Here is an 11,877-nt window from a genome sequence, read left to right on the forward strand (position 1 = left end):
GATAGATAGATGGATACATAGGTAGATAGATAGATAGATAGATAGATAGATAGATGGATACATAGGTAGATAGATAGATAGATAGATACATAGATAGATAGATACATACATACATAGATAGATAGATAGATAGATAGATAGATAGATAGATAGATGGATACATAGGTAGATAGATAGATAGATAGATAGATAGATAGATAGATGGATACATAGATAGATAGATACATAGATAGATAGATACATAGATAGATAGATAGATAGATACATAGATAGATAGATAGATAGATAGATAGATAGATAGATAGATAGATAGATAGATGGATACATAGGTAGATAGATAGATAGATAGATAGATGGATACATAGATAGATAGATACATAGATAGATAGATACATAGATAGATAGATAGATACATAGATAGATAGATAGATAGATAGATAGATGGATGGATACATAGATAGATAGATAGATAGATAGATACATAGATAGATAGATAGATGGATGGATAGATACATAGATAGATAGATACATAGATAGATAGATAGATAGATAGATAGATAGATAGATAGATAGATGGATAAAAGGAGTTAGAGAGATAGCTTTGGGTTTTTTGAGACTGAGTCTCTCTATGTCTTCCTGGCTGTACCAGAACCACTACATAGACCAGGCTGTCCTTTAACTCACAAAGATCCTTCTCTGCTTCCAGAGTGCTATGAATAAGGGCATGCCTACCCTCCCTCACAAAAAAATAATTTTTAAAATAATTTTTAAAAGTCTGTGTCTATGAAAAAAAATATGAGCGAACAAGTATGTCGGGAAACTAGGCATAGTACTGTCAACAGTGATCATCAAAACTTCCTGTTTTCTAAACTAATTCCTTCAGAAGACAGCACTAGCATGTCAGCACGCTTGTTCTATAAATGACAGCCTAGACTTACAGATGACCCTGGCCCTTGTAATAACCACATGACTATAATCCCATACATAGTCTTCCCTCCAACTTTTCCCCAAAATTGTCAACAAAATTTAAATTAAATGACTTAAATGATATTGAACTCACTTTTTTCACTGAGATTGTGGCAGTTTAACAAAGAGAGAAGTGACTCATACACATGTAAAAGTGAAAGAAATTAAGAGAAAAAAATTCATTTGCCAGAGAGCCAACTATGGATTAGAAAGAGTTTTCTCACTGGAAGCTTGACACTGTAAATGTGTACCGAGCCACTGGTGTCTCGTGTCTGTAATCCTACCGCTTAGGAGGTAGAGGCAGAAAAATCAGCAGTTCAAAGTCAGCCTGGGTTACATGACCATCTCAAAAAAAAAAAAAAAAAAAGAAAGAAAGAAAGAGAGAAAGAGAGAAAGATATCATTAACACAGTACAGTTCTCAAAGAGACAAACACAAAACACCTTCACAGTTCCACTAACCTAAGAAATCTTAAGAGAAAATAAAAATATCTAAGTAACTGACAGCCTCTTACTACAAGTGTCTGAGCTAGCGGTACTGCTGTAACCTAGAAGTGGGGTATTACCTTTGGGATATCTCCTTTAATACCTGGGGGCAGCCGCAGGATCCAGAAGTTCCTGTTTCTCAACAAGTTCTCCAGGTTCTCCAGCCGCCGCTGCAGCAGCCCGTACTCCTGCAGCAGGGTCCCCAGCACAGCCCACTTGCCATCCAGCTGGTTCCCAAGCTCTGTCACTGTCTTTTCACAGCCTGCTAGTTTCTTCTCTGCTGTCCCTGTCCTGCCTTCTAGGTGGAGGAGTCGCCGGCTGTGGACCTCCACCTTTCTCTCTATGGCCTGCACAGCGGCCACCACTGTCCACAGAGAAATGGCTGCAGTCTGCAGATGTGCCTCATTTGCTGCTGGAGGTGTAGGAAGAGGAAGGGGCTGCAGGGACGTAAGGCATTCCGAGTCCCATTCAGAAGTCTATGTGCAACGGAGAGATGGGGCAAGACATTGAGAGTTAGAAGGAATCCAGACTCTAAGCTACAACCAAATAAGAACTACTTAACTCCCAGGCAATGGTGGCACACACGCCTAATCCCAGTATTTGTGAGACAGAGGCAGGTGGCACTCTGTGAGTTCCAGGACATCTGCTCTACAGAGGAAGTTCCAGGATAGCCAGGGCTACAGGAAGAAACTGTCAGGGGGGTGGGAGGTGGGGAAAAACAAACAAACAAAGAAACAAAGAAACAAAACACACACACACACACACACACACACACACACACACACACTAAACTACTTGAGCTGGAGAGATGGCTCAGCAATTAAGAGCACTGAGTACTCTTCCAGAGGTCCTAAGTTCAATTCCCAGCAACCATATGGTGGCTCACAACCATCTGTAACGGGGTCTGATGCACGCTTCTGGTGTGTGTCTGAAGACAGCTACAGTGTACTCATATAAATTAAAAAAAATACTACTTAACTGGCCAGCTGATAGTAACCAAAATAACTTTAGTACATTTACAGTGCTTGTGTCCACCCTGGTTGCTCTGAAGCCTGTGGCCATCAAAAGCCATTGAACTGTTCAGATGGTTCAAGAATGGATTGGGAAGGATAGTGAATAATAAATTGGCTTCTTAAGGTTAGTATGGTCCATTTCCTCTAAGGCCCAGAAGCTGAGGTTGCTCATTGCCTTCTCTATCTCTGGAAAAGGCAAATGTACACAAGAATTCTCTTCAGGTTTCACTGACCTCAGGGCTCTCTGACAAATCTCCTTTAAATTGATACACTAGCCCTGTCTATAGTTCAGTTCATATACTACAACTGTACCATGGTTTAACAAGCAGAGGGTGTCTAGTCTAGAGAAAATATGACAACTACTTTCAAGTATTTGAGGGTTATAAAATAGAACAGGTTTGTTTAATCTTATACTCCAAGGACAGACTAGAAAAATACGTGGAAAATTTTCAGACTGGTAACAATGTTTGAATTAGATTCTTTCCAAGAAAGTGGCAGGCTGTTTGTTCATTACTGAATGTACTTTGAAACAAAGAGTATCACAAAGGAAGAAATCTGTACAATAGGAGGTTGGACTAAGCCTAATTCTCTGAACCTGATAAACCACTCTCTGGCCTTCTATTTATTTCCATGTCATGCACTATCCTCTTCTCATTTCATCCTCCAACTCATTAACTATAGCTGCAGTCCTGCGATGATTCCGTTTGCTCCTGGCCTACCACCTGTCCATGGCTTTGCTCTCTTCACTGCCTGACCACTTTCAACCCCATTTCACTCCCGTCTCTAAGCCTCACTTGCTCAGCTGACTTCCTAATCTGAATGAGCTGAACCATTCACATTTTGTTTGCTTCTACAAGCAGTCAGGTAAACCTAAAAAGAAGATCACACAACCATGGGAGATGCTGTCAGCGTACCCTGATGCTCAGTGCTCAGTGGGGCCACTTGACACTACCTAGTACCCTCCAGGCTTCCACACACTCTCAAACTACTGTGCAACAATAACTAGAAAGGACTGGGCCATCAGCCAGTGAGATGGCTTAGCAGAAAAAGGCACTTGCAGTAAATAAAGCCTGATTATCTGAGCTCAATCTTTGGGATCCAAATGGCAGAAAAAGAGAATCAACTCCCCCAAGTTGTCCTCTGCACTGAGGAAACTGAGTCAGGAGAACTGCTGTTAAGTTGCAGTCCAGTCTGGCTATAGAGTGAGTACCAAGCCAGCAAGGGCTATGATAGCAAGACCTTAACTTCAAGTCCTGATACACATACACACACACACACACACACACACACACACACACACCCCAAATCTAGTTAAAATACATATTTTCATTCAGTAGGTGTGAAACAGAGATGGTGTACTTTAAGCAAACTCTTAGGTGACGGATGCTGATTCTGGGAGCACACAGGGAGGGCAGAGACTTATCCAGACATCACCCTTACTCTCCAGAGATGACATGATATCTTACTGTAAGTAAACTGAAGTAAGCCAGGTGGTAGTGGCACACACATTATTCCCAGAACTAGAAGGGCAGAGACAGGAGGATCTCTGTGAGTTCAAGGTCAGCCTGGTCTACAGAGAGATTCCAGGACAGTCAGGGCTACACAGAAAACCCCTGTCTCCAGAAGAAAAAAAAAAAAAGGAAATTGAAGTAATTAGACTTAAACTCTTTTTTTATTCATACTTCTTCCCACACCAAACCTATCAGTAATAATACATGCTTTCTTTCTTTCTCAAAGAAAAACCTTTCATCTTATTTAAAGCCAGTCTCTCCACTTGAACTCTGAATACCAATCCTCCTTATAAGGCACACTAAAAAGCAAACCAAAAACAAAACAAAACAAAACAAAACAACAACAAAAAAAAACAGCTAGTGTGGTGGCACATGCCTTTGTTTCTAGCACTTGCAGAAGTAGAAATACTTCTGTGAGTTCAAGCCAGCCTGATCCACACATTGGTCAGTTAGAGTTACATAGGTGAGACACTGTCTCAAAAAGACCCAGTAGTGGTAGTAGTGGTAGTAGGAGGAGGAGCAGCAGCAGCAACAGCAGTAGTAAAAAATTTGTCAGCAGTAGTAAAAAATTATCAGTGAAGTGCTCTACAAAAATGAGGCATCCATACCACTGCCCAAATCCCAAGACTCAGGGACCATTGAAGAAGAAGGGCATCAAGAGTCTAAGACCCAGGGCTGAACTAGATCCAAATAGTTTCTTCTGGTCATGACTGCCACACTCATGAACTCCTATCAGCTGTGGCTGCCTGCACGAAATCATGAAATCAAGCTAGTCAACACTATAGCATTGAAAGTGTGTGTGGGGTGGTCGTGAGCCTCGACTCATAACTGCAGAGTTATGGATAACTGATAGCTTCTGGGGAAAGGAAAGTCCAATTTTTAAGGGTGTGACCCCTGGTAAATCAACCATACTCCAGTGGATAGCCTATACCAAGAAGTATATGAGAAGTACAAATTGGACCTCATGGGTCATTTTTAAATAAGGACACAAAACTGGGGGACACTGTGAGGGAGGGAAGGAGGGAGGTGTGAATCTAAGAGGAGTTAGGAACAGTAGGTGAAATGATCAAAATACATTCTATTAAATTTTCAAAGAATAAAAATATTTTTAAATCATTTAGATTTATTTACGTATATCAGTGTCTTGCCTTCATGTATGTATGTGGCAACATGTACATGCCTGGTGCCCTCAAGGATCAGAAGAGGGCATCAGATACTTTGGAACTGGAGTTACAGATTGTTTGTTAGCTACCATGTGAATGTTAGGAAACAACCCAGGGTCCTCTGCAAGAGCAATTGGTACTTTTAACTGCTGAGCCATCTCTCCATTCCCCTAAAAATAGTTCATAAAATTAAAATTAAAAATATCAGTATTTCCAAATTCCTCTTCATAAAACAGACCTGCCCTGGTCAGTACCAAAGCCACTGATCCCACGTGATTATCGAGGACTTTAAATGTGATCAGTTCAGTTGAGATGTCCTGTGCATCAAACCTCATTAATAGTTTTATAATATTACTATTAAGATATTTTCATACATTGGGCTAAATAACATTTCGCTGAATTCACTGAAATTAATTTCCTCTTTTTACTTTTTACCTTTTTTTTTTTTTTTAAAAAGACGCACAATCTGGCTATTTGGTTAAGCATATACTAAAATTTCTGATCCTCCACTAACAAACTCCTGTGTGAGCCACCATGCCATCATTATGGTTTAACCTCCTAAACAAGGCTACTAGTGAACTAAAAGTCTGTGCCCAGTTTTCAGCATATGCCTATCGCATACACGATGGTCTCTATTATCCTTTTTAAGGGTGGGGGGGCTTGAAAAATTAAACTTCGGCCGGGCGGTGGTGGCGCACGCCTTTAATCCCAGCACTTGGGAGGCAGAGGCAGGCGGATCTCTGAGTTCAAGAGTTCGAGGCTAGCCTGGTCTACAGAGTGAGTTCCAGGACAGCCAGGGCTACACAGAGAAACCCTGTCTCTAAAAAACAAAAAACAAAAAAAACAAAAAAAAAAAACGAAAAATTAAACTTCAAGGGTAAGGATGGTATTTCCCTCTACTCTGTTCCCCAACCCTCCTCGCTGCTCCCCTGGTTTCTTCTTCCTTCTCTTACTTTCTATCTACTCCTCAGCCGACCTGTCTGACTTCTGACTTACTAAAAAGTCTCTTTGAGCCGACCAAAGGCTTCTTAAGCGGCAAACAAAAGCAATACTTTCCGGGCAGAATGTTCTATTAGACAACTATTCCCTTCCTTAATGGCTGTGTGCAGGGACTGTGCCGGTTGTCCTGGTAGCCCTGGCATCTATCTGTGTGCATGCACGGCTGGGCCCACTGCAGGCCTGCAGCAAACAAGCACACGCACGAACAGCTAAGCCTACGCTCCGCCGGCCTTGCAAGGTCCCCGCAGCGCCTCAGCCTGCGCGGGCGCGCGATGCTGTCCACCGTCACGCAGTCTGGAAGGACACACCTTGGCTTTTACCTTCACCGCCTCTCAGGTGACTGTCCTGCCGCGCCTAGCAACCACAGCTCGCACCGCTGTACAGAATGGCTGGTGGATTTCAAAAACACCCCGAGCCCACTTCCCCGTTCTGCGGGCTGACACGAAGCACCGCGGCGCGGGTAGGTTAGAAACGTCAGACCCGGCTCCCCCCGGCGTCGCCCGGCGCTGCCGTCCGCGGTAGCCCTTGAGGACAAGCGACAGCCGCAGACCCACGCGGGCGACAAGGCCCGCGGCCGTCCTCAGCCCCCTCGCCTCCCCCGAGGCCCGGGTGACACAGACGCCCGTGCATCAGCGCCCTTACCGGAGCGGCGGTCGCCTCAGCCATGGCCCTCCGCTGCCCGGTCCTGTCCCGGGAGTCGCCACCACACGCAGGCCCGGCTGCTCAGTGCTCTCGGCAGACGACAAGCAGCGGTCTCGCGTTGCTCGCTCTGACAGCACTCGCGCGGCAATCCGGCTTCCGGGGGCGCTGGGACGCAGAGTCACTGAGTCGCTCGCAGCCTACGCCGCACCGGCTGCAGCCGCCCCTCAGCTGCCGCTTTGTGGGCAGTGAGTACTGCAGGCGCTCTGCCGGCCTAGACACGCCGCCCTCCGGTCGGTCCTCCCGGGCCAGCGCGCCCCCTGGCGGCCCCCTCATTCGCAGCGCCTTCCCAGAGGTCAGCTTCTGAGAAAGGGTTTAGGTGAACGCAGACCCCACCTACTCATGGATGATTTTCCCATCCATCTGAGAAGACCCAGCAGATGCCAGGCAGTTTAAGGTCCAGGGAGCGGTGTCTAGGCTGGGCGATAGAGCTATCTACTACCAAAGGAGAAATGAGGTGGGAATGATGGAGTTGTATCATTCGTAGAAATTACAAATGTGGTTTGTGTTGGAACCAGAGATTTGGATTATTTGGACTATTGCCTCTCTTGGGCTTGGATAAGAAGTGGGATTTTTTATTAAGATTTGTTTCTTCTAATTTTATATTTATGAGTGTTTGTCTACACTTGGGTGTCTAGTGCCTATGAAGACCAGAATAGGATGAAAGATAACCTAGAACTGGAACTACAGATAGTTGTGAGCCAAACCCAGATCTTCTGCCGAGCTCCCTCAGCTCTGAGAAGTGGACTATTTGAGCCAACAAAGATAAAAACTAGTGGTTAGATCTGCTGGATCTGAACTAAGGATCAAGGGAAGACAGAGTTGTGTGTTAACAGCCTGTGTGGCAGAAAGATAATCACAGGACCATAACTTTCCAGCATTTCTTTTTGTTCAAACATGAACCAAAGTCTTCTCAGACCTTTATTTCAGTAAATGAATCCATTCAATGCCCTCGACAGTAGAGTGTCTATAGTTCCCCAAAGTAAAGGGATCATCCTGTTGGGCCACTACCACTTGAGTGTACTGTGATATTTTATAGTGTGTGTACAAAGCAAACCTTGTGTGTATTTTGAGTCTAGTTGAGTGTGAACTGTGGTCAGATGGTGCATAGTTGGGAGTTAAAAATCACCATTCTCTAAAGTAGAACATCACTATAATGGAATGAACTAGAAAAAGCAAGAAAGAAGATGATAAGGAAGAAGGAGAGAGACAGAGAAAAACAGACCTCGGGAAATAATAAGTGATTTTATTATTAAAAGACATAATTTTAAAATGTGGCCTTCCGCCTGGCAGTGGTGGCACCCATCTTCAGTCCCAGCACTTGGAAGGCAGGTGGATCTTCATAAGTTTAAAGCCAGCCTGATCTACAGAGTGAGTTCCAGGACAGCCAAGGCTACACAGAGAAACCCTGTTTAAAAAAAAAAAAAGCCTTAGAAGGCAAGAACAAAGCCTGATATGATGGTACTTGCTTTAATCTATGTGCTAGGAAGCAGAGGCAGGAAGATTTCTGTAAGTTTAAGGCTAGCCTGGACTACATAGCAAGTTCCAGGGCATTTAGGGCTCTACAGTGGAGCTCTGTTTTAAGAGGACAGGGGTAATTTCCAAGTGCTCTGTTTCCCTGTCAATTGTTAGATGCTTCTATGGACACTAAACATGAACATTTGTATTACTAAACAATCCTTGACTTCTTATTTATTTTAACCTATTGAGGCATGTTGCTCAGGTAGTGGAGGATGACTGTAAACTCCTGATCGTCCTGCTTCTACCTCCCAAAGTTTGGATAAGTAAGACACTTTCAACTGAGCTCCACCAAGCATCAGGACTAGCTCTGTCTGTTCAAAATAATGGTACTATCACCAAGCTCTTAGATGTTTCTTCCTCTAAAACAGTGGTGTGCAGAGACTATCTTGTGTATCGTATGGATACATCACCTGTCAATTAAAAATCCTATGGCCTTAAATAGGAGGTAGAATATCCAGGAAGCAGAAAGGATTCTGGGCATGAGATCTGCCCAGGATGAGGTAACAAGGGATGTATGATACCTAAGCACAGGTAACTAGCCACAGGCAGAACTGCATGGCAGCTGTCAATCATCTGTGACTTTAGTTCTAGAGTATTCAATGGCCTCTTCCGGCCTCCACCTCCTGCACTCCTATGATGCACAGAAACTTACAAAACTTCACACACATAAATAAAAAATAAATCTGAAAACAAACAAATAGGGCTGGAGAGATGACTCAGCAGTTAACAGCACTTGTTGCTTTTGCAGAGGACTTGAGTTCTGTTCCCAGCACCTACAAGATAGTAACAAGCATCTGTAAGTCTAGTTCCAGAGGATCTGATACCCTCTTCTGGCCTCCAGGGACACTTCATGCACATGTATCAGACATATAGGCAGTCAAAACACCCAAGACACATAAATAAAAATAAGTAAATGTCTCTGAACCAAGTTTCCTCCAGAGTTCACACTTGTTTAAAAAGTACCTTAAATATATCCTCATGTTACAACACATAATTGTAGTCCAGGGTCGTCATCTCAGAAAAGTGAAAGCATATGCTTACCCAAAGACCTCCAGTGGTTGTTTGTATTGGTTTTTGGGCCAGCTAGAAACTTGAAACAGCCAGAATATCCCACAGAGGAGAATGGTTGCTTAAACTGGAAACTTTAATATCAGCTTTTCTCTTTATTTACTGAAATAAAGGTCTGAGAAGATTTTGGTTCATACAGGTTTGAAAAAAGAGAAATGCTGGAAAATGGTACTATTGCTTACCAAAATAAAGGAAATAAATATTGACTATAACACCATTCCAGTATTGGTTCCCTGGCTCTGATATTGCTATATAAAGTACAGTATGAACTATGGAGGAAACTTGGTTCAGTGACATTTTCTGTATAATCTTTGTAACTTCCTGTGAATCTGTAAATGTTTCAAAAGGAAAAGGGTTTTTAAAATTAACATATAAGGTAAATACTGACTGAGTTGTTAGATGGGAACTGAGCCCAGATCCTCTGCAAAAGCAATGTGTAAGTTACACTTCTTTTGCTGTAATAAGACACAATGACCAAGGCAATCTATAGAAGAAAGCGTTTATTTGAGGTTTATGATTTCAGAGGGTCAGAGTCTATGACCATCATGGCAGAGAGCATGGCAGCAGGCAGGGAGGCAGGTGGACAAGCATGGTACTGGTACAGTGGCTGAGGGCTTATATCCAGCTCTCAAAAAGAATGACCAGCATCTTTTGAAACCTCAAAGCCTGCTTTCAGTGACAGACTTTCAAAGGTTTTATTCCTGTTTGGGGATTTATACTTCATTTTCTCAGAAATATGAAAAATAGTCAACTACTTGAAATCAGAGAGAAAGCAATTCTTGACAGAGAGATGAAATAATATAAGGTCAATTGTGAAAACAGTTTTGAGGGACTGGAGGCATGTTTCAGTGGTTAGAGGACAAACTCCTCTTGCAAACAGAGTTCAAATCCTAGCACCATATCAAGAAAGTTGCCTGTAACTTCAGGTGATCCGATATCCCTCTGACCCCCCTAGAATAGCTATAGCCATTTTATTCCCTGCCTGCTAGCTATTTCCTAGTGTCGCTGCAACATGCCTGCCAGTCACTGACACAGAGAAGTGACTTGGCTTAGAGCAAGGACATGCTGACCACATACCCTGTTTGTTTTTTGAATGTTCTGTATAAGGTTTGCTAGTCTTAAGAAATTCCACAAAGCTTTATATAGGACTCATCAAATCAAAGGTCAATATGAACCGTTATGTCTAAAATATCTTGAGTCAGAGCTGGCTACCGGGCAGCCCTTCCTGCACCTGCATTTGAGCTCACTGTGGCTTCTGTAGCTAACACTGAAGAATGCTCCTAATAAGCCAAAAAAAAATTATGATTGTAACATTCATGCTCTGTGATCACAATGTTCTGAAATTCCCCTGTTCATCACCCATCCACCACCCCTCTTACCTCACCCAGGACCAATCAGCTTAAAGGTTAGCTGATAACACTTTGCCTAGTAAGCCAACTGCCCCCCTCCTTGCCCTTTAAAATTTCGAACCTGGTTTTTCCTATAAAAAGCCAATCCTGAGAACAGACTAGTACCACAATCAGGTTTTCCCTTCTTGTGGTCCTGGATGTCCAATATTATGGTGTACGTTCAATAAACCATTCTTGCTTAACTGAAATTGGTGTATGAATAGTTTATGTGGCAATTTCCTGAACCCCAACAGTATGCAGACATACTTACAGGCAGAAAACAACCCTATCCATAAAAATCATTAAAAATAAAGAAAACAAACAAACAAAAACTTGGTAGCATATGCCTTTAATCACAGCACTAGGGGGCACAGGCAGGTGGATCTCTGAATTTTAGACCAGCCTGGGGATACATCGTTAAGAACAGCCAGGGCTACATAGTGAGACCCTGCCTCAAGAAAAGAAAAATCAGTTTTTACTATACATTTAAATTCATTTTAATAGTGGGTTTGGGTGGGAGTGGTGCTGGAGGGTGATGGCATGTGGGAGTCAGAGAACACACTATAGGGTTCTTTTTTCGTCTCTACACTGATCCTTGGAATTAAATTGAGGTTCTCAGGCTATAGCAGCAAGTGTTTTGCCTACAGAGCTAACTCACCGGTCCCCAGTATGGTATTTTCTAAAAGAAACCATTCAATTAGTAATACATATGTGTTCATGTCACTAGTTTATGCCAAATAGGCACGTGTATACTCTGACAAAACCACTCAGGGACTATTTAATTTCCCTATTTACTCTCTGCCAATGCCTTTTCTTTATGATACATGAGCCAGACCCATAACACACCCGGAAACAATTTGAAGTTAATTGTCTGGGAATACTAGCTGTCTTCCATTTTTGCTTCTCCCTTTCTTACTTGTCTGTGTCTTACTCTTTTCCTAAGTTTTTATTTCTCTTACGTCCCTTCTGTATCTTTCTCTATCCCTTTATGTATTTCCCTAAGAATCTAAGGTTAGATGCCATGGGTGCTCTGTCGTCACTCCTAGGGTCCACCTATGACCTGCA

At 42.9% G+C, this 11,877-nt stretch overlaps 1 protein-coding gene across 2 annotated transcripts in view; it reads right to left on the reverse strand.

The window, feature by feature from the left end:
- Window positions 1–7,038, reverse strand: part of Znf398 (zinc finger protein 398) — a 20,799-nt gene extending 13,761 nt beyond the window's left edge. Inside the window, exons 1-2 of one of the 2 annotated variants that reach the window (XM_028784697.1) lie at window positions 6,779–7,038; window positions 1,531–1,926 (exon numbers count right to left, since the gene is read on the reverse strand). In XM_028784697.1, coding sequence (XP_028640530.1) covers window positions 1,531–1,926; window positions 6,779–6,802 — 420 coding nt within the window. In that variant the 5' untranslated portion in view covers window positions 6,803–7,038. The remainder of the gene's footprint in view (window positions 1–1,530; window positions 1,927–6,778) is intronic. The other variant, XM_028784698.1, reaches the window with a different exon arrangement.
- Between the last annotated feature and the right edge of the window lie 4,839 nt (window positions 7,039–11,877).

Source organism: Grammomys surdaster, unplaced genomic scaffold (assembly GCF_004785775.1).
Source record: "Grammomys surdaster isolate TR1022 unplaced genomic scaffold, NIH_TR_1.0 124726, whole genome shotgun sequence".
Lineage (NCBI taxonomy): Eukaryota > Metazoa > Chordata > Mammalia > Rodentia > Muridae > Grammomys > Grammomys surdaster.